This window comes from Mytilus californianus, unplaced genomic scaffold (assembly GCF_021869535.1).
Source record: "Mytilus californianus isolate M0D057914Y unplaced genomic scaffold, xbMytCali1.0.p SCAF_14, whole genome shotgun sequence".
Classification (NCBI taxonomy): Eukaryota; Metazoa; Mollusca; class Bivalvia; order Mytilida; family Mytilidae; genus Mytilus; species Mytilus californianus.
In genome coordinates this window covers 15,629,427-15,653,837 of record NW_026262626.1, presented here as the reverse complement: position 1 = coordinate 15,653,837, position 24,411 = coordinate 15,629,427, and the positions used below count along the sequence as shown (strand labels likewise).

The 24,411-nt window shown below is 32.4% G+C and overlaps 2 protein-coding genes across 3 annotated transcripts in view; both read right to left on the bottom strand.

Moving 5' to 3' along the window:
- Positions 1-609: 609 nt before the first annotated feature.
- On the bottom strand, positions 610-3,355 carry LOC127724280 (zinc transporter ZIP1-like). Its single transcript, XM_052231204.1, has one exon. The coding sequence runs from the start codon at positions 3,268-3,270 to the stop codon at positions 2,197-2,199; it is 1,074 nt and encodes a 357-aa protein (XP_052087164.1). The 5' UTR covers positions 3,271-3,355; the 3' UTR covers positions 610-2,196.
- Positions 3,356-16,212: 12,857 nt separating this feature from the next.
- LOC127724279 (zinc finger MYM-type protein 4-like) overlaps positions 16,213-24,411 on the bottom strand; it is a 40,815-nt gene continuing 32,616 nt past the window's right edge. For both annotated transcript variants that reach the window (XM_052231202.1, XM_052231203.1), the window contains exons 16-19: positions 23,853-23,978; positions 23,138-23,398; positions 21,655-21,763; positions 16,213-20,058 (exon numbers count right to left, since the gene is read on the bottom strand). In XM_052231202.1, coding sequence (XP_052087162.1) covers positions 19,869-20,058; positions 21,655-21,763; positions 23,138-23,398; positions 23,853-23,978 — 686 coding nt within the window. In that variant the 3' untranslated portion in view covers positions 16,213-19,868. The remainder of the gene's footprint in view (positions 20,059-21,654; positions 21,764-23,137; positions 23,399-23,852; positions 23,979-24,411) is intronic.

Here is a 24,411-nt window from a genome sequence, read left to right as displayed (position 1 = left end):
AGATATCTTATATAAATTTTTTTTTATAAAATATCTTATATACTTTATAAGATATCTTATAAACTTTAGAAGATATCTTTTAAAGTGTATAAGATATCTTATATACGATATGTTATATAATATATAAGATATCTTATAAAAACTAGATTATATAAGATATCTTATATATTATATGAGATATCTTATATATTATATGAGATATCTCATAAAGTTTATAAGATATCTTATATAGTTTATAAATTATCTCAAAAAGTTTATAAGATATTTTATATAGTTTATAAGATATCTTACAAGATATCTTATATAGTTTATAAGATATCATATATAGTTTATAAGATAATTTTCTTTATAAGATATCTTATAAATTATATGAGATATCTTATAAGCTTTATGAGGTATCTTATAAACTATATAAGATATCTTATATACTTTATAAGATATCTCACAAAGTATATACATATATTGTAAGATATCTTATAAAAACTAGATTATATCTCTTATATATTATATGAGATATCTCAAAGTTAGAATAAATAGTAAAAAGGCTTGCCATATAGCTGGGTTCAAAAGATAATGCCAAAAGGACTAGACAAAAATGAAATAATGTAATGGAATAGTATGATTAATTTAATAAGTCATACATGTACATGGACAAACATGACAAAAAACAAAAGAAAGTCCAAAATGCTCATTTAAATGCAGGTCTTAGCTTATTTAGTTTACTTTAGGTTGGTGGTTCTCTATGTGGACTCCAGTGGCGGATCTAGAAATTTTCATAAGAGGGGGCCCACTGACTGCTTAAGAGGGGCCCACTCCAGTCATGCTTCAGTGATTCCTTATATAATCAACCAAATTTTTTCAACAAAAGGGGGGGGGGGGCGGGCCCCCTGAAAAACCCTCTAAATCCGCCTCTGGACTCTGGCTTCCTCCGTCAATAAATAAAACTAGCTGCCACTATATAGTCAACAGTACTGAAAGCAGCATTAAACACCAACAATCAATCAATCAATTACCCTGATCAATAAACAAAGCCATACATTTTAGATAAAACTATTATATAGCCACAGCTTACATGTACATGTACATTATTGTAACTTAACTTTACCAAATGCAAAGCCTCCATACATGTACATGTATAAACCCTGTGACCGTAACAGAAAATTACCCAACACCCAGGAAACCTTATCCAAACCCTAAAGGCCTAAACCCACATGTTTGTAAATGATACACATGATACATTAAACTAAAAAAACAACTTAAGAGTTATGTCTGACACTGTTTAGACCTTCTAATTGAAAGTACAAAATGTAACAGGATATTCAAAAGGCCCGGAAGGGTTTTGTTATTTTCTTTTGGTGCATGTTGTGTCTGTTGTCAGTAAAACAAAAATACTGTGGAGATATGTTTTGTTTGCTGTCCCTCCTCAAATTTTCAAGCCTACCCCATCCATTCAAGTCAACAACATTTTCCTACACAGTGACACAGTCTACATGGACGACATTTAAATTCTTTTTACATACATGTACATGTACCCTATTTTTTCTGCATGGATACTGGAAACAGTTTTTTTGGCCTACGTTTTCCTGTGGTAACAGTTTTTTTGGCTTAAGTTTTCCTGTGGTTACTGGAGATCAAACTGTTTGTGAACACTGAAGGGTAAGGATTGCTTTTATTTTGCAATATGAATTTAAAATAGAACATCGAATTGTTTTAGGTACAACATGTACAATGCAGGCAATTTATATATAAATTATATTTGTGTTGGAGTCAAGGTTGGCAAAAAAGCGGTCAATACTAGTATTGACCATGCCGGCGGTAAATACAAAGTTTTCTCTATAAATTTGGTTATTCAAATATACATTATATTCATTGTAAATATCTGAGTATAACATATATATATATCATTAATAAATTGAATGACATTGACTGGATAAGATCTAAAGAATTTTCTCCTCACTGTACTAAATGTATTTTGTTTTAACTATCAAAGCAAGTGATAAACCCTGGAAGATATATCAAGCCATGCCAATAGCAAAAGGGGTTTGGTTGCATTTCATGCAATCTTTATCCCCAAAAACTAAAAAAATATATTATATTTGTTTTTGTTTTTTGTCACAAACTGAATATGTTTATATGACAATAAAGATATAAATATTAATACTAAAATATAATATATTTACTGTTATTTACATGTTTTTATGATTTCTCATTAATAAACACCACTGCAGTCACTGTGCTGAATCCAAGAATTAAAAATACTACCTTGATTAGTCTAATATCACTGGAATTTAGTTCATGTGGCAAAATTTCAAAAAAAGTTACATACAGAAAAGTACCACATGCAATCCCTTGCAACAATCCTTGAATTAATACAGATATCCTTGAATCCCACAAGTCTATGATCAGTAAGCCCAGAGCGATACCAAATGGTGAAGACAAAGAAAATATTGTAACAGATTGCAACATTGATTTATATGATAGTTTGCTTTGAACCAAGCTCATTCCCAGACTGAAGCTAAGCACCATCTTGTGTAGAAAAAGTCCAGCAAATACTCCAAGGACTTGAGCAGATTTTCTTTGCAATCCTACTGCAAGTCCTTCGAAAACAGAGTGTAAAGACAAAGCTATTAGCAATAAAATAGAACGTAGAGTAGAATGGTTGTGTTCAAATTGGTTTTTGTTCCCTTTTTCAGTCCTTTGTTTAGAATAAAGTGGTTCCTGTTCTGTGTCGCTATAAACATCCCCCGAAACATGTACGTGAGAACAAGTTGACAGTTCCTTGTGTCCATAAGGTTCATCGCTAATTCCACCAATTGAATGTTCACTTAGATCAGATCGTGTAGAGCTCATAAAATCTCTGTCATCTGTATCAGACAGCAATGATTTTCGACTATTGTCCTTACCAGTTGTTAGAAATGACGAATTTTGCTGATTTTCTTTCCAAGAAAGAATGATTTGTTCAACAACTAGAATTAAGAACAACCCAAATACCATTACGAATTCGGACACAGGAAATCCAGATAAAAGATGCAATTTTCTGAGTATAGTTTCTAGGTCCCTCCTGACACTCGGGAGTAAATCCAGTAAACATGTTCCAAGAAACACACCTGCCGCATAACAACTCAAAATACTTATTGCCCGTCTGTATCGTATTCTATTGGAATTTTTCTTCTTGATGTATGCGACTAATTTTATTGGGAAAAATCCCAAAAGTAATGTGGTAATGAACAGTCCAAAAATAATTATCACTTTCAAAGTGGTAAGCTCCATGGTGTCACTTAAGTTGTACTTGTAATTTGTTCATGATCATGAATTAATGTTGTTGTTGATGTGTACAAATGTAAGTCATGTGACTTGGATGTATACTAAACAATGGACCATTTACCGGTAAAAAGTATGAACAAATCCGATTGAAAACTTTTCTTAGATGTTTTCTTTCTATAATAAAAAAAAAACAAAATAATGTTTTCGTCCTAGAATAGAAGTTTTGCTGTATATTTCTCAAATAATATAATATTATGAACTTATAAATCAAACGATTTTCATCAGCAATGCTTTTTAGATCCATTTTATATATTTATTTTTCAAGTTTAAATTTTTGCCGCATTCTTTTAAATATGTAAATTGTAGTTGCGAAAAAAATCGAAATGCATACCAGCCTTTGATTGTAACAACTACCCAGGGCTTATCATCCAGGGTTTGAAAAAGGGGTATGTATAAAACATATCGGACTCAGAGGCGGATTTAGGGGTGCCGGGGTGCCCGATTTCCACTTATGGGGCTACATATATGATTAATCCAGACTTTTTACCTATACCACTCCAAATTTTGTCTAGTTTGAGGCCCGCGGGTCCCCCTTTTTCAGAATCCTGGATCCGCATCCGGGACTGTTATTACAATATCACATCCAGTACGCCTGGAGTCGATTTCACAAACAAACTTACGATTAAGATTGGTCGTAAGTATACTGAATTGTTCATGACTTACGATTAATCTTAGTCGTAAGTTCTTTTGTGAAACAGACTGCTGAATTTTTAAATTTGTTTTCCGAACATGTCTACTAATCTCGGTGGTCTAAGTAGTTAATCTACTGTATCACTTGCCTGTCAACACTGAGGTTATAAGTTGGAACTCGGCACGTGGCAGATGTGTTCCACTGTAATCCTAATTGACTAGGATTGTCAGTTTTTCCTGCCGAAGGTTGGTGGTTCTCTCCGGGGACTCCGGCTTCTTTCGCCAATAAAAACGGACCGCCACTGTATTATATAGGTAACCATCAATAAGACAGCAATGAATCTAATGAATGTATCAAGAAGACTAACAGAAATTTAAATTAATACATGTACCTTCTTTTTGTACTATGACACACTTTAACAATAATTTATTTTTGGACAACAATTAACCATTTAGTCTGTCTTCCACTTAAAAAAAAGTAATATTATATCGTAATGTTGTCAATTTATACAAACAATTACTATTTTATATTTTAAACATCAAGATGCTTGTTACATTCACGACTGCTTCCTAAATTTAGAGGCTATATAATTACACCCCAGTTCTATTGTTATACTTCATAGTTTCTATTTCTGAAACAAGTGTAAATTGAATAGATCTATTGTTACGAATAACAATGGATTTTGACCACAGGGTGTGACGAGCGGGGTTTCTGGAAACCCCTGCTTCTACATCCCGCAAACATAGTCCATTGTTAATCGTAACAATAGAAATTGATTATTTTTTAAATAGCATGAATATAAGAAATTACTAATAGTGTTCACTACAAATTGTTTCATGATATTAAAAAACACATTTTAGGAAATTCCAATAAGCATCTATATGGAATACAAAAATAATCCTTTAAATACTCTTTTGCTTGAAGGTATTTTTTTTTTATCCCAGTCATATGTCTCTATTCTAAAGCATTGATCTTTAAAAAAAAATGGGGATTCTAATTCCCGGACCCCCCCCCCCTCCCCGGATACCCAGTGGCCGATCTGGGGTTGGGCGTTCCGCGGGTTGGACCCCTCCCCCCTTTTTCTCTTGAGTTGGGAACCCCCGGCTGGATCAGCCCCTGATTGCCCCCCCAAAAAAGGGAGTTCCTCAATATTAAATATTGTATGTTGAGCGTGTCTGGTAGTCGGGTTTCTAATGCAGACACACCTATCCCTTAGTATGTTCGAATATGAATGTTTGTTTATTGTCGAGAAGGGGGGGGGGGGGGGTTGTTTTTGATAAAATCGTAAGATATAAAATACAGTTATGATTACCTTTATTAAACTGATTCAGGTAAGTACTTTGGGTTATAATATTGCCTTTATCTTTAGTCTCTTCTATACCAAATCCAACGCTTGCCACAAAATGTCGTCCGTCTTATACCCGTCCATATTGACAACTGTATACTAGGAGCATGATGTATTTTTTGTTTGTAATAAGAATACACGAAACAGTCGACCTTGACCTGCTGATCCGAATTAGCACATGGATTTAACGGGAATATGCAAAACAGCAACTTTGACATTTGTAAAATATACTCACTTGTCAAAGTTTGAACGAAGATAACCAAAGAAAGGTTACTAGTGGGGTTTCATGTAATAAAACAAATATTCTTATAAATCATGGTTTGATATTGTCAATAAATATGCTATCGTTTTTTTTTTCATTTAATAATCAATGTTAACAAATATAGGGGTTAGAATGGGGTGTAAGTTAGTTATACACCTCGGGATACGGCGTGTCTGGATAAGAAACCCCTCCGGCCTCTTTAAAAAGAAAACTGACTTTAAGCAAGGCAGTTCTAAAATATCGAAATCAAAGAGCAAATTGCACAAAACACACAGCTAAATACTTTCGAATGTTGTATGTGCTGCATTGAGATGTTGAAGATGGATTTACAAAAATTAACTCTCAATTCTGCATCTTAATGGACGGAAGGATTGAGTTACATTTGACAGACAATATTTCGATTAACAATGTTTGTGAAAAAACCTGCAGAATTAACAGTTTATCAACACTATTTTTAATACGATTACTATTACAAGTAAAACTTTCTTTTACAGCCATATACACAAAAGATCGAAATACTGTGAAATTAAGGAGTCTAAACATACATGTCCCTAGGAAAATTCAGGCGTTTTGAAAATGATCAAGGTAGCTAAATAGATAAATAGACATCTATTTTAAATTTATTACAACAGCGAACATGTATAGATCATAAACATAAGAAAGAATAATTTAATAACTATGAACATGCTTTCAATAACTACGACCATGAATGAAACATTTGCATTGTGGCCTGTCTAGGCTTAACACAACTGTGTTCGTTGTTTTTAATTGAGTACCGACAAAACGAATTAAACACTGTACAGGTTTGTAATATAATATGTCCATAATCTTTCCAGCTGTTATTGTAAATATAAAAATAAGAAGATGTGGTGTAATTGCCAATGAGACAACTATTGAACTATCCACCAGAGACCAAATGACATAGAAGTTTACAGTAATGTAAGTTTTTGAATAAGTGATGTACTGTTACACCACTGTCCGAGGTTAGGGGAGGGTTGGTGCCTTCAAACATGTTTAACCCCGTCACATTCTGTATGTGCCTGTCCAAAGTTAGGAGCCTATAGTTCAGTGGTTGTCGTTGGTTCATGTCTGTCATATTTGTATTACTTAAACAGTTTGTTATAAAATAGCCTATGAATTAGTTTTCTCAATTGAATTGTTTCATATTTTTTCAGGTCGGGAGCTTAAATAGCCGACTATACGTAATTGGTTTTTCTTATTATTGAAGGTCGTACGATTGCCTATAATTGCTTAATCCACTTCATTTGAACTTTGGAAGATAGTTGTCTCATTGGCAATCATACCACATCTCCTTATTTTTATAATGTGTTCGTAATAGACAGTTATGAAAAAAAAGAATTAACATTAACTGTTAACTAGAAGCTAAGAATATGTTTCTAAAAATGGTTGAAAAAAAAATTCTAGTGATATTTGTAGAAGCCATGTCCCTAAATATAGGTCTTCCTCTTCATAGATGATAATATGAATTGGTTGTTTAACGTCCATTGGCATATATTTCATTCTTACCAGGACGAGAATATTTATGAATTTGAAACCTGCTTTAAACGAAATCGACTTGCTGATGTGAATTTTTGATATTCTTGTTCAGAAGCTTACAGTGCTCGGGAACCGAAGACATATCATCCTATCCAAACACATGTTATTCTGAGTAAACCAGTCTTTGCTTTTACTCCTACATGCCATGTAGTTAGCAGAGAAGCAGCAAATACCAATTTTCAAGTGTTTGGCAAGACTTTGCTAGGGATCGAACCTACAACTTCCGCACTCAAAACGAGCAGGCTACCACAAGACCACCTAGTACTTAATAATCATAATTCCGTGGCAATAACTATATTGTAAGTGCAGATTTTAAGTAGTCTGTGAACCCCTTCATAACTTCTTGACTTTGGACGACTAAGAGCTTGACAAATCGTACATACAATAGTATATAACTGTTACTACCATGTTTTGTTTTATGAACAAAAGTAGTTGAAGCCAACTTGAAGGAATACATCAATAGACAGAAACCCAATGACATTAATATGTAAATTTACTTTCTTCAACAATAGACAATAAAGTCTAATAAAACTTGTGAATAATGTAACAGATACTTTTATCACAACTTTCATAACTACTGAGGAATTCCCGACTTGGAACACACACATGAATATTTAGAGAGGTAAAGCAAGTTTTTGGAGATCTCAAACCCACACCCTATTACCGGCTATCATTACAGTAGATGCAACATGTAACACAGATCAAAATATGCTTAACTTGATTGTATAATTCATTGTACGTGGTTGTGGATGGGGATTTGCAGAATAAAGAATACTGGGCAAAAAATATAAAGAATAGAGAAAAATGGAGCAAAAAAATAAAGAATAGAGAATAATGGACAAACAGTATAAAGGAAAGAGAAACATTCGTAAGGGTTCCGCGGAACCCAGTGTCTCGCCTACTTTTGCTGTTAGTCGTAGGCTCAACAAAAATGGGAAACAAATTATTAAAACTTTTCCTCTAGATGCTATCTTTTGATTGTGAGAAGCTTCTTTCCAAGTTTGGTAAAAATCCAGGATGGTTTATGAATCTAATAAATGTTTTAAAAACTTTAACTGCAGACTGTATATAATGTTAACTGGAAGAAAAACTAAGTCCATTTATAAGTAATATACGGGAAAACAGGAAATAAATTTTTACAAAATTTCCTTCTAGATACTTGCTTTTGATCATAAACAAGCCTCTGTCCAAGTTTGGTACAAATCCAGGATAGTTTAAGAAAGTTATTAAAATTTTAAAAACTTTAACCACAGAGTGAATGTAATGTTAACTGGCACGGAAAAACTAAGTCCATTTATAAGTAAAATACGAATAAACAGGATTTTTTTTTTTACAAAATTTACTTCTGGATACTATCTTATGATCATAAACAAGCTTCTGTCCAAGTTTGGTAGAAATCCAGGATAGCTTAAGAAAGTTATTAAAATTTCAAAAACTTTAACCACAGAGTGAATATTTGTGGACGCCGCCGCCGACGCCGACGACGACGCCGACGACGGAATGTAGGATCGCTATGTCTCGCTTTTGCGACAAAAGTCGCAGGCTTGACAAAAATGGCCTATAAAAATTTAAGAATACAGAAATGAAGGATCCACATCCAGACCCTCTTGTATTGTAATGATAACCAGTAACAGCTTGAAACCGGAGACTATTTTTGTTATCTTGATGAGTGGATTAAAAAAATGTATATTAAAGAAAATAAAATATAAATTTAGGACAGGGAAAAATCTATAATGTGTGTCTTATCATTGACATACATGTATATGCCATTTCTTATATATTAAATCTATTTTGATATATTTTAGCCTATCAATGTTGTCATTTCCAACAGAAGGAGTTACCTGTTTGTATGTCTTTACCTCCTCTGTCCTAGGTAATGTCTTTACCTCCTCTATCCTAGGCAATGTCTTTACCTCCTCTATCCTAGGCAATGTCTTTACCTCCTCTATTCTAGGTAATGAATTTACCTCCTCTATCCTAGGCAATGTCTTTACCTCCTCTATCCTAGGCAATGTCTTTACCTCCTCTATCCTAGGCAATGACTTTACCTTCTCTATCCTAGACTATGTCTTTACCTTCTCTATCCTAGGCAATGTCTCATCTGTCCTTGGCAATGTCTTAACCTCCTCTATCCTAGGCAATGTCTGAACCTCCTCTATCCTAGGCAATGTCTTTACCTCCTCTATCCTAGGCAGTCTTTACCTCCTCTATCCTGGGCCGTCTTTACCTCCTCTACCCTAGGCAGTCTTAACCTCCTCTACCCTAGGTAATGTCTTTACCTCCTCTATCCTAGGCAATGTCTTTAGTTCCTCTACCCTAGGCAATGTTTTTACCTCCTCTACCCTAGGCAATGTCTTTACCTCCTCTATCCTAGGCAATGTCTTGACATCCACTATCCTAGACAATGTCTATCTCTTCTATCCTAGGCAGTCTTTACCTCCTCTATCTTAGGCAATGTCTTGACCTCCTCTTTCCTAGGCAATGTCGACCTCCTCTATCCTAGGTAATGTCTTGACCTCCTCTATCCTAGGCAATATCTTGGCTTCCTCTATACTAGGCAATGTCTTTACCTCCTCTATCTTAGACAATGTCTTTACCTCCTCTATCCTAGGCAAAGGCGTCAATTCTCCATACATCAAGGGAGCCTCTTAAATTCTTTTTCAAAATTTCATAATCACCCTGACCTCTGATGACCAGATTTCTGATAGAGGTCTAATTCTTACCCAATTTATCCTTTTTCCTGACCTGTTGATTATTTTTATTTAATCAACGTGTGGTTCATTTGATCTCCTTTCCTCGTTGGTCAAAATTCAATTATGACATCAAATTTTCTTGCTATTTTTGCGAAATTCCTGTTGTGATGTCATCAAAAAGGGGACCATGCCTGATGACGTCACATAGATTGAAACACATCTTTTTGTAGATCATTCGAAAAGAAGGATTAAGTTTGTCTGCATATCGTCTTAAACTCATCAGAGAAATGGATTCCACCACCAATTCACGTGCAATACGATATTTATTTTGAAATTTAACTGTTTCAAGTGGATAAATATCATGTTTTGAAAATGTAAATGTGTCGAGTGGATAAATATCGTATCACACTTGATGCAGTGGTAGAATCTATATTTAACTAGTTTTTCATTGAACGTATAGAATAGAGAATGGAAATAGGGAATGTGTCAGAGACAACAACCCGACCAAAGAGCAGAAAACAGCCCAAGGCCACCAATGGATCTTCCAACACAGAGAGAAAATCTTGCACACCAATTTACGGAGTATCTTTGGTGTAGAAACTTCTAAAATTATTTCAACATAAATACCTGTACATAGGACACCATGCCAAACTCACACTATCACATTTCCATGGTCAGTGAACAATGAAATTCCAAAACTAAACGAGACTTACCTTGGTAAAAGTTGAAGTTCAGTTGGAATTTAACGTAGTCATCTTTAGTTGTAGGGATCAGATGAGATGTTCGTGCGCATGTGTAGCTTCAGTCTTCAAAGTCGAAGGGTTTGTGCATACAAAAGTACTAAGTACAACATCACAAAAAAGGGGAGGGATATCGGGAGGGCATCTGATCCCTACAACTAAAGATGACTACGTTAAATTCCAACTGAACTTTAACTTTTACCAAGGTAAGTCTCGTTTAGTTTTGGAATTTAACTACGTCATCCCGTTTCCGGGACCAGATGAGACTTCAAAGAGCACAAGCCCTGAGATAAGTCAAAAAGTAATATTTAAAAACCTCCAAAAAATATATCCCTCCTATATACAAAGTTAATTTTACAAATAAAGTTCTATGTACTCAGAACAGCTCTCTGAAAACGTTGTGCATCTGACTCGATCGGCTTCTTATAAAATTTAGCAAAAGTCTTTTCACTGGTCCAACCAGCTCTTCGTAAAATACATTCCACAGGAATCAGATTATGGAAAGCCTTAGAAACAACAGCTGACCTCGTGCTATGTGAAGAATATGATTTTAAATTTATTCCTGATTTGGACATAACAGTTTTGACCCATCTGCTAATTGTTTCTCTTGAGACTGGTTTAAACGGTTTTACATAACTTATAAAAAGCTTCTGACTATTACCGCGAGCTTTAGCTGTCCTCATCAAATATTCTTTTAAAACAGTAAAAACACACAATCTCCTATCTGGAGGATAGGCAAAAAGTTCAACAAAATGTACATTAAACCCAGGTCTATTCTGTTTCAATAAACCTGAATAAAACAAGGTATAACTATCCTTTCCTTTTACTAAATTGTCTAAACATAGCAAAAATAACGACTGTGTCCTACAAGCCGTGGATAAAACAATTAACATTACTAACTTCAATGTTAAATCTTTCAACGAAATATATTTTACGGGAGATAACTTCCGTAAAAAATTAAAAACTTTAGATACGTCCCAAGTTTCACTATATCTAGGTTCTGAAGGTCGCAAATTATATACACCTTTCAAAAATCTGATGATTGTAGCGTTAGAGCCAACTGTCACTCCATTAAACATTATTCCTAAGGCTGACAAAGCAGATCTTGCACAATTTATCGTACTATAACTTAATCCTTTATCAAAAAGCACTGTTAAAAAATCTAAGACTTCATTTAAAGCTGGTTGAAGTGTATCAATTTTCCTTTTACTACAGAAACGGAACCATTGCTTGACATAAGTTGAGTATTGCTTTTTCGTACTGTCTCGCCAAGATGCCAAAATGATTTTGGAAGCCTTGTCTGAAATGCCTTGGTTTTCCAAATTTTTCCTGATAACCGACAAGCAAGAAACTTTAACTGATTGTGAAGAGAATGAATCTTTTTCGTTCCTGGAATGGACAGCAGTCTTTTCTTTCGAGGCAACATTTTTGGAAAATCTATCAACATTTCTAGTAGTACTGGGTACCATGTCTGAGTCGGCCATAATGGTACAATCATCAGAACCTCTGCACTGTCTTTCTGAACTTTCTGTAGACATCTACTAATTAGAGAAAAAGGGGAAAAAGATAATAAAATACCTCATCAGACCATAAAATACTAAAAGCATTTACAAATACTGCCTCAGGGTCAGGTTTCCACGACGAGAAACTCTCAACTTGACAATTTATTCCAGAGGCAAATAAATCATGGCCTGGAGTACCCCAAATGTCCACTAATTTATGGAAAACTTGTTTATCAAGCATCCACTCTAAATGATCATCAATTTTTCTTGATTCAACATCTGCAGCATTATATTTACCAGGAATATGTTCTACTGAAATCCATATATTTCTTTCAATACACCAGACCCACAAAAGTTTGGTTATTTCATTCATTTGCATGGATTTTATACCACCCATATTGTTAACATATGCAATTGCACTAGAATTGTCACAAAAAATCTTCACATGTATATCTGAAAATTTTTTACAAAAAGCCTTCAGAGTATAAGAAATGGCTAACAATTCCAGAACATTTATGTGATAAGTTTGCTCAACATCATTCCATCGTCCTTGAATTTTTTGGTCTTTAAATAAAGCACCCCAGCCTTTTAATGAGGCGTCAGTTGTCATAGAAAAATCTGGATTTTTCCTATTAATGACTCTTTTCTGACAATGTAAGTTTTCAACCCACCATTTTAAATCTGCTTTCATGGCAGATGTAATATTCATATTTTGATCAAAATTTCCAAATGACAATTTTAAAGCCTGAATCTTTTCAATTTCTAAATTTCTGTAATATAAATGACCAAAATCCACAGCTGAGAGAGTGGATATTAACAAGCCTATAACATGGGCAACTAATCTTATACTAGCTGTATTATTCTTGATCAGATTCTGACATTCTAATACAATTTTTTCTACTTTTTCTTTTGGCAACACAACTGTCATAGATACAGAATCAATAATATTGCCTAAAAAAAACTATTTGTTTTGCAGGCTTGAAAACAGATTTTCTTTCATGAATTATAAAACCAAGCCACTCCATTAAATCATTAGTATTTTGTACATTTTCTATGCACTCATCTTCAGTATCTCCAAGCAAAAGAGAGTCATCAATATAAGCTACATTCATATAACCAAATTGCCGTAAAGTTGCAAAAACAGGCTTCATTAACTTTGTAAAGATTCTAGGTGCTGATAGCAAACCATTTGGTAAACAAGTATATTGAAAAATATTGTTTTTCCATATAAAACGTAATACTGTAAATTCAGAAATTATTGCGATGTTTTTATTATTGCGAAAAATGCGACAGGGTTATAATCGCAATAATTTAAACTCGCATTTTGAAATTTTTTATATGAATTAAACAGGATTTTTCTCAATATCGCAAAAATTAAAATCGCATTTTAGTCAAAAAAGACAAAATCGCAATAAAAAATGCACGCAATAATTTCTGAATTTACAGTTTCTGATGTTCCTCTGCTATAGGAACAGAATAATATGCATGACGCAAATCAATTGAACTGAAAAAACAATTTGGTTTCACCAATTTTAGAGCCATTTCAAAAGTATCCATCTTGAAATGATGGGGAATAATAAATTTATTCAACTCTTTTAAATTAAGAATCACTCTATGCTCATTTGTATTTTTCTTTGGAACTGTAAAAATTGGAGAGATATATTGATCTGTATCAAAATTAACTTCCACTATTACACCCAAATTTTTCAAATTTTCTATCTCATCATTTATAATTTTTTCTTGGCCTTTATCAAAAATTCTTTGATATGGTGTGAGACTTTGAGTGGGTATTGAATTATAAATAAATTCAAGGTGACAGTGTTCAACTGTATCCAAAATAAATTTATCAGAAGTAATTTTTTGCCAGTTTTCAACATAATTTTTCAATCTACCTGCTGTAAAAGTTTTGATATCAGAGACACCTGCTAAACTTACCTGTTTAGCATAATTTACTTCCTCAGGAAACTTGGAACACCTCTCAAGTTTTTTGAAGCACCTTGATCATTTGAATACTGGCCTCTACCACCGTAACCACGGCCACGACCACCTCTGTATCCACCACGACGAGAGCCTACACGGCCTCTACCAAAACCTCGTCCTCTACCAAAACTACCTCCTCGAGAAAAACCATTTCCTCTACCTCTAGCATAATTGTTATTATTTAAATTACGACCAAGTCTGTTCATATCTTGAATTTCTTTTGACTTTTGATGGACATTGTCACCATAAAGCATGTCAGTGAAAGGAATTGAGGGTGAACTCAAGTGATGATATTCAGGACTTAAATCAAATCTTTGATATTCCTTTCTCTTTACATTTGTCATCTTGTTATATTGTGACAGTAAAGCTAACGAATCAATCCCCAAATCTATGCAAGACTGCATTTCTTGTTGACAATCGTCACCCAAGTCAGGTTTTAGCTTACACAACATGTTTAACAATTTTGTAATGTTACAAGATGCTTTTACAACAGTTTCTTGATGCTGTTGTATAACCGAGTCAAAGGACCTAGTTTGAGGAGAGAGTAAATCCCAAATAAGCTGATTAACTCTAGTTCTTGTAAGAGAAACACAATTCTCTGGTCTAGCCACTGATTTCATCAGTTCATTGTATTTTTCATCAGAAATTCCCTCACGGAAAAATTCATTAACAGTATCAGCTAATGTGTCATCTACACTTGTATCTACATTATCTTTAGACCTGTAAGCTTGTGCAGCAGCTTTAAAAACATTATCACCCTCTTTGTCAACAGTTTTTTGTTTTTTAGCTGGAGGTTCCGCAACCTCAGCATCTACAACATGATCATTATTGTCATGATTATTATTTTCATCATAAGCTCCTTCAGGGTCTGCACCCTGGCTCTCATCGTAACCCTCAGGCTCAGCAAAATACAACTCGTCTACCATAGACTTGAGAGACACGAAATCAGTTTTTTGTGAACTCTGTTCTTGTTGTATATTTTTCAGGACTGAAAAAACATCAGCTAAAGTGGGCTCTTTGCTAGCTTCGCTAGTATTTTGACTAAAAACTTTTTGTCGTGAAGTAACAGTTCCGGCCTCGCCAGAGCTGACAATCTTTGCCCCATTACTACTACTTGTATCGTCATTCTTGGAACGAGAATCATCACAGGATGCTTTTCTTTTAGGGTTTTTTCCTTTTGCCTCATTTGAAGCACTAGAACCTTTCTTCAAAGATTTTACATCAGTTTTAGAGAGCATGGCGTCCGCCATTGTTACTAAAAAATATCAACTGCCGTAAATCGGTCTAATTACCGTAAATTTACAACAAAGAAAAATAAATAAATAATAAACCCCTCGAGTTTATTTACTTGATTAAGCAATAAATAATAACTACCTCGTAGTTATAGTAATAAAATATTTCATTATAGAAGCTACAAATACAGACCACGTCTGCCTTCTATGAAATAAAGCTACGAACTGAAGCTACACATGCGCACGAACATCTCATCTGGTCCCGGAAACGGGATGACGTAGTTAAATCTGGGTTAAAACACCAATTAGAATAGGTATTAAACAGTTCACTTTATAATTAGCACATGTGTAAGGCTTCATTTTGATGTGACCACAAACTACCTTAAACCAAATGTTTAACCTTGTATGGGACAGAAAGATGGATTAACAAACAGACGGAAGGAAGGAAGACCCTCAAATGAGAAAAACATAATTCAACTCTACTATTGTAAGTGGGGCATACAAAAAATTGTGTTAAATATAAAATGCCCAAGCTACCTGATATTGTTTTAGCTGATTAGTTCATTAATAATTGGATTCATTTGGATGTTGACGGACCAGGGTACATTACATGGATATTACTGACAATAGCATGTCAATAAAATATGAATCTACCATGCTTTGTACTTGACCACAAGGTAACAAACAGACTGCAGGAAGAAATATTCCCCTTTACTGACACATTATTCAGATTACAAACCCTACCAATATTTGCTCCATCACCAACGCAGTTGAATGTTGATTATCTTTGTTTTGAAAATCTAATAATTTATTGAATGTTCGAAAATATTATGGAAAACCCAACCGAAAGAGATTATATGACAAATACTCCTCCAGAAAATTTACCTGAACTTTAGGTTTAGAAATTTAACACCTTTGTAGGGGAGAAATATTTGTGAACAAACGATTGTACAAAATTAGTTTTTAATTATGAAGCAGCAGAATACTTTTGCAAAAATTACAACTTGTATTTATAACAGATAAGTACATCAATTTCACAAGTTTCAAATACATATATGTAAAAAAAAAAAATATTTAAGTTTGGCATTTTACACAGTTTACTTCTATAACAAATCTTATGGTGATTGTTAAACAATGGACAAAATTGTGATATTTAACTATTGCCTTTTCAGCAAATGAGATACAGTTAATAATATCAAAATTTAAAAAGAGATTTTTTATTTTTGCAAATCCTATCCCTTCACAATTTCCACAATAATAAAAATGATTAAAAGATTTTGAATTTACAGTATGTGACATTTTTTTACAAATGTAAGATATACTTTTTAATCAGTACATGATCTGAATGTATTTCAGCATAATATTTCATCAATCCTTCAATTACTATCAATTTATGAATAAAAACAGATGCAAGGTATATGTCAATGAGACGGCAAGCCAACAACACAAATAACCAAAAGACATCTTTGTGTCATATAAGTTGTTGGACAAATGAATTCTGAAAGATGATTTTTCAACTATATTTTCTGCAACAGACAGTATCTTTTAAAATGTTACATTATGCTTGTGAAAAAAACTTGATTAAGTATGCATAAAAACTTCAAGATTTGTCAACAATTTAACTACATATCTGTGACATAATTTTGTGAGGCATACAATTTTCTTTCTAGTATTTTATGTTAACTGGTATATATTAAATTCACCTGTCAAAAAAATTTTTTTGTTTGTTTTGGTGACAAAAATCAGCAAAATTTAGAGGCATCTGAAAATTAAATGTTTACTGATGATTTTCTTTTAAATCCATCAAGATATGAATTTCTATTTGAAAATAGAATTGTCTTAGAAAAAGTAAATGGAGAATGTCTCCATTGGGACACAGATGATGCCCCAGCTTGCATTTAACGCTTAAAAAGGGTCATCACTCGAGAACGGTAAAAGTGACGCCACCCAAAATTTAACAATTCATAAATGAATGAGTTCAAATTGTCTTTTTGTCACATGGCAATATTTTCTCCCTTAGATGCAACAAAAAATTGCTTCTTTTAGATGATAAAATTTATCGACACATCTTTAGTAGCAGCTGCAGCAGAAATATGTTCTTTAGAATATTACTATACAGAAAATTATCTGAGAAAGTCATTTTATTTTAAGTTTCATTTTCATTTTTTATATAACAACAAAATTGTTAAGTGTGTACAATCTTGTTCAGTGACACTGTATTTTGACAATAGTTTTCCCCCAAAATATATATACACATTGAAGAACAAAAAGTAGTCGATTCAGGAAAAGTACAGTAATAAACAAAACTCCAATTAAAAAAAAAATCAATATTTTGCAAAGGAATATACAGGGGCAAATAGTGTCAAAATCTGAGAAATCCAACAAATTCCTGAAAAGTTTTAAGCAATGGTTCTATAATAAAATACAATTCATATCAAAAATAAAATTTGGTGTTAATTACATTTAATTTCGTCAAAGACTTTTCAACTTGATATTTTTCTATAATCAAAAACCAATTTCATTTTTAGAAAAAAATAATATGCTATTGCAAAAAATGTAATTTATTTATGCAACAGAATGTAATAATCTTTACAAATGATGCAATAGTGGTTGAAATCTTACAAAAAGTAAAAGAAATGTATTTACTTAAAGGGCAAATGATTTAAGCTTTTCTAAAGTGCACTATTGATTGAAGATTAGGAAATAAGTTTTTGAAACATACATAACAAATAATCCCTCATTAAACATTTTAAGTAACAGAGGGTGGCGACAGCTGTCTAATTGACTAACAACTCAAATTCAAATCATAAAAATACTACAAATGATGGTCAATAATATAAAACTTTGAAAAATAACCAACAACATGATAAGTACATATTCGCATATACTTGTAACAATTTATAACTCTATCTACTTATTATATACAAAACAAATACATGAAATATACAACAAATTATGTCTTGTGAACAATTATATGAAATATGAAATGTAATGCTATTCAATGGTAAATATGAATAAAGAAGAAATATCAATTGTAAAGACAATGATAAGAATTTTTTTATCTTTCTTTTATTTTGCAACAAAAAATGGATAGACAAAATAACCCCCCCTCCCCACTTAAATTGTTAAAAAATTTGGATAAAAATGTAAATAATTTTCAATGTGTAATCAAAAGCTGCTAAATATGAAGTCTCTAGGTTTAAATTACATGTCTTCCCGTCATTTTTATTCCTGCTAATTTGTAGTCGCTAATTAATTTACAGTAATTAATATCAAATGGTAGAAGGGAATTGTATACAACAACCTAAACTTGCCAGTTAAAACTGAAAAAACCTTCAGACTTCATATAGTCCAGGAACAAACAAAAAAACATAGCACAAAACAGACAATGTCATGGGTATTATACAAAACTGGCTATTAAACAATGAAGGCTCAAAACCATAGGAAATTCCAGAGCCTGAATTTGATAAGATTTTTGTTCATTTCTTTACGAATGTGACAAACTCTGACGCCAATCCACATTAACTACAAACTGTTAACTCATTTCAATCTATCATTGCCTATGGTATGAAATAATTCTATCATGCTGGAATTTCATCACAACGTTATATGTATGATGTATCATTGCATTGGAAAACTTCCTAAGCTGTTTTTTGCTATGGGAAATCCACATAAATCCAAAGATAAAAATAATTAATATGAGGTACACAACTAAACTTGTATTAAGTAATTCTGTCAAGTTTCAATCTATTCCTATGTAAATCAATAGGGATATTTCTGTTGACAAACTTTTTCCTAACAGACAGACAGACATGACTAATTTGTCTCCCAATATGAGTGAAGAGGACTCTTAGAGGAGACAATGTGTGGTGATTGTATTGGTCATGACATCATAAATTTAAGGATTAAAATAAAAATCATATTCTAATGGAGGACAACCTATATGTATACATTTAAACTAATATCTACATGATGTTTAATTATTGCAACATCTTAAATGAATGATTATGCTGGTGGATAAAACTCAATGTATAAAAGTTTGATATATATATGGTTTTAGCATATAATACAGCTATAAAACAAGAAAATGACAGAACTCAAGATTGTAGGATTATTTCAACTTTCTTTAATTACATAGTTATTATATTTCGTGCATAAAGAAATAGGGAAGTAACCGATTCCAGTTTTAAGTGTGTCATGGTAAAATTGAATTGTAAACATTATCAGTTTATACTAGATTAAACCAGTTACATAACTTTTGAACTGCAATGTATTTGAAAGTTTTTTAATTCCAAGTTTTACAATTAAATATGTTGCTTTCAATTTTGAAAATGTTTTAAAACCATTTCAATAATCATTTTAAAGTTTATAGAGTTTTGAAATAATACTGATATAGTCTTACTGAACAAATTATGTTAACATAATGCTGATCTAGACATAACCACCTCTTTATGATTTAATCTGTCAGACTAAAATAGAATATTTTATACAATTAAAAAGAAAATCATTGAACAATTACAAAAATTATAAGTACTAGCAATTGGGCTTGGGTGATATATACATGATTATTGTAAAAGTATGATCTAAAGCTGAACAATGATATTATGCATAGATTGGTTGTGTATGTATAAATGACTCCTGTATTTCACGGACTAGTAATGTTCTATTTAACATTTTGTTCATGGCTTCAGTCTGAAGGTTCTGTGTAGAGTACCAGACGGGACTGTCAGGGACACAGGATCGTTCTGGTACCAGGTAGAATGCATCACTTCTGTTCTTTATACTTTCTGGACTGTAAAATAATAAATATGCATTGTACATGGATGTTGATGTATCATAAAACGGATATGTGCTTTACGGCCATTTTTCCATTTGTAGGAGGGATCTTTTTTGTATTGCATGCTCTTAATAACAATGAAATAAAAGAGATTTAGAAATTAGCTACAGAGCCTATTTGTAATCTATGATTAGTAGAGGTTAACATTACAAAGTTTATCAAAATCATATGTATATATTGCTTAACTTCCCTTCCAATTTATCCCTGAGATGGAGTATGGTTTTATTTTATTTAAATATTCTGATTCCCGACTTATCCTCCTGCAAAAAATATTTTTATCAGGGAGAATGAAAACACAATTTTTTTTATCTAGTTTATGGCTTTAAATACAATGGTAAGTTCTTATAAAAAAATTGGTGCTTTGTGCAACAAAATAATAAATAATTTGATGCTTGTGTGGTTTAAAACATCTTCAGAAAGAAAAATAAACTGCTTCGCTGAGCGCAGCTGGATACGCCCGCAGAGGTCCAATCCTGAACAGTTGGGGCAAAAATGGACACAATATTCAAGCTTGATACAGGTCTGAATTTGGATTGTATTAAATATTTGACATATTATAGGTTTCTGAATAAATGTAGTCAAAGAACTTGAAATTGGTTATATGAATTGAATTTATATTCAATTAAAGATTTCTTGCTGTTGTGCAATAGACTGTGCTGTTGCGCAATACTTAGTAAATCTGTTGTTAGACTATAAACAAAAAAATTCAATTTATTCTCAATGTCATATTAGAAATTTATGAAAATGTAAAGGGAGCTTACATCAATAGATATAAACAATTCACCAAAGTTTCATGAGAATTGCTGACAGCATTTTTGAGTTATTGTCCGAAAACTGGAAAATCTCCCCTTTTTTAATGAATAAAACCCCATAACTCAGAAATGTAAAATGTAAAATTTATAAAATTCTAAACAGAGCTTACATCAATAGATATAAACAATTCACCAAAATTTCATACGAACTGCTGAAAGCATTTTTGATTTTTTGTCAGAAAACTGGAAAATCCCCCTTTTTTCATGAATAAAACCCTGTAACTCGGAAATGTAAATCTAAAATATATAAAAATCTAAAGGGAGCTCATGTCAATAGATATAAACAATTCACCACAATTTCTTGCAAGTTGGTGAAAGCAGTCTTGAGTTATTGTCCGAAAACTGGAAAATCCCCCTTTTTTTAATGAATAAAACCCCACAACTCGAAAACGTAAAATCTAAAATTTATAAAAAACGAAAGGGAGCTCATGTCAATAGATATAAACCATTCACCAAAGTTTTATGCAAATTGGTTAAAGCGTTTTTGAGTTAATGTCCGACATGTTGACGACGGACGGACAGACGGACAACGGTATAGCATAATACGTCCCGTAAACGGGCGTATAAAAACCAACTCCCCTTAAAGAATGGATGTTCCCTTAGGAAGGAAGCTGAAGAGTCAATGTTTACCAGAAATCTATTTTCTTTTTTTGAAAACATAACAACACAAGATCTGGTTAACTTTTCTTTGTAATTACTAGAGCACATAATAACTTTTCGTAAATGATTTGAATCTTACCATTTAGATAGGTAGAACTCGTACAACTTGACAGGACATCTAAGAGGGTTATCTAAATTCTCTGCCTGCTCATATACAGGCAGTTCTTCTTTCTTCTTTCTGTTGTTATCTGTAACATAGAAACAATTCTATAGCTTGTTTTTACAAAAAAATAATGTTTTGGATTCATTTTTATTCGTGGGATACAAATTTTCATGAAGTTCGTGGGTGTAATTTTCTATAGGCTCCATGCAAACTTATAAATATACATCAAATATCCATAAAAATGCCATGTTTCCTAAATCAACAAAATTTGGTCCCCAAAAATAAATGAATCCTGAGTATGTGTATATTTATTGTTGCAAATTATAAATGCTTTATGAGGAAGTCCATTTCACTTTTACACAATGAAATTATAATGCAGAAGTTACATTGTTTCATATAGAGGCTTAAATAAAATGTGCTTTGGATTTCCTCCTTAAATAAATATATATTGTTCTACATTTTTTGACTGAACATAATAATGTAATGTACTGTAAATTCAGAAATTATTGCGTGCATTTATTATTGCGATTTTTGAAGAATGGACAAAAATGCAAGATTAATTATTACGATGTCAGGAAAATCTTCATACAGATAAATGTATACTGTAAATTCAGAAATTATTGCGATGTTTTTATTATTGCGAAAAATGCGATATGGTTATAATCGCAATAATTTAAACTCGCATTATGAAATTTTTTATATGAATTAAACAGGATTTTTCTCAATATCGCAAAAATTAAAATCGCATTTTAGTTTAAAATGACAAAATCGCAATAATAAATGCACGCAATAATTTCTGAATTTACAGTAACATATCAGAATGCGAGTTCTTATTATTGCGATACTCACCTAGTCGCATTATTCACATTAATAAAAACTTCACAATAATTTCTGAATTTACAGTATTCAATAATTTTACAACTTTTCCCAGGAATAACAATATTCTAACCCTAATAATAATACTCATCATAGATACTCTATGTATCAGGCTTAAAAATATATATGCCAGAAGCATGTTTTGTCTGCAAAGGACTCATCAGTGATGCTTGAATAAAAAAGAGGAAAGTTTGATGTGGCACCAAGGCATATAAAGTAAAACTATTTATATATCTGATATATACCTGAGAAAACATTGTCAACTGAGGCGAAGCCAAGGTTGACAATGTCTTTTCGAGGAGTAACAATCCGCTCTATCACCCTCTCAGATATGTGTTATTTAATTTATTATACTGAATGTTCTGTTATTACTGTCGATTAAATTTCAAATTCAAAGTAATAAACTATGACGTCTTGTACATAACAACCATCCGTATTTAATAAAGCGCACACTTGATCAAGCGTCTCTGTGAAGGGTAATAGAGTATTTACCATAGGATAGAGTAAATTGTCTCCCTCGTATTAACCAATCAAAATCTGGCATTTTGACATGAAGTATAATAATGGTAAATGAACTACATACCTGATGCAGGTCTCACTGGGGCAGGGCAGTAATATCTCAGATACACACTTCTGCCCTGGGTATTCCCTTTACCAACAGGCGTTTTCTTCCAGTGTTTCATTATGTGCGTAAATGACAATTTCAAATGTTCTTCAGGGGTTTTCAGTTGGAAGAATTTGGTATTGAAATACACAAGTGTGTTAAGCAGTACATGTGGCGAGTGAGCACCTAATTGTTTACATTCCCATAAATGTTCTTCTTCAATTCTACATACAATCTGACCTTTAAGGTAAAAAAATAACAAAATTATTAACAATAATAATAAATAATGATAATGTCTGTATCATTTAAGACTCTGATCTTAACATTTAATGTCTGCAACATGTTATCAAAATATAATTACATGCTGCCATTAACAATTTTTCTTTATTTTAAGAGTAAAAACGATAATAATTGAAAGATAAACTTCTATCATTTATTTCTCTGAACAATAAAGTGTTTGTGTTCTGTCAAAGATTATAGCTATTCTCAGTCAGCATCTAATGTGAACTCAATGATGAAAATGATGACATAAAAAAATTACCAACGCTACACAAGATAAAAAAAAAATACAAAAACTTTGAAGAACACTACTAATGAACAGCTACTTTGAAGAAAAATATCTAAGAATATTTTACAATTTTACATTGGTTTACTCAAGAAATGACTTTTAAAATAGACTAACAAACTGATATACCTGCTGCATTTAATTTGGGTGTGTATCGCTGTAGAACTTCATTTAGACATTCTGTAAACTTCTCATAGTAAATATCTGTAAAGATGTTGTCTATTCTTTCATTTTCAAAAAGAAACATCTGAATACCTGTAACAATTTAAAAGAAGCTTGTTATGTCATGTTTTTATTAATTTTTATGGAAAAATACATAATCAAGTAAACACTTTTACAATAAACTTCTTCGCTGAGCGCAGCTAAATACGCCCGCAGAAGTCCAACCCTGAACAGTTGGGGCAAAAATGAACACAATATTCAAGCTTGATTCAGGTCTGAATTTGGATTGTAAGTAAATATTTGAAATATTATAGGTTTCTGAATAAAGGTAGTCAAAGAACTTGAAATTGGTTATATGAATTGAATTTATATGCAATTAAAGATTTCTTGCTGTTGTGCAATACTTAGTAAATCTGTTGTCATACTATAAACAAATAAAGTTCAATTAATTCTCAATGTCATATTAGAAATTTATGAAAATAAAAAGGGAGCTTACATCAATAGATATAAACAATTCATCAAAGTT

Excerpts from the sequence above, each read along its gene's own strand:
- LOC127724280 (XM_052231204.1), bottom strand. The coding sequence starts at position 3,270 with ATGGAGCTTACCACTTTGAAAGTGATAATTATTTTTGGACTGTTCATT.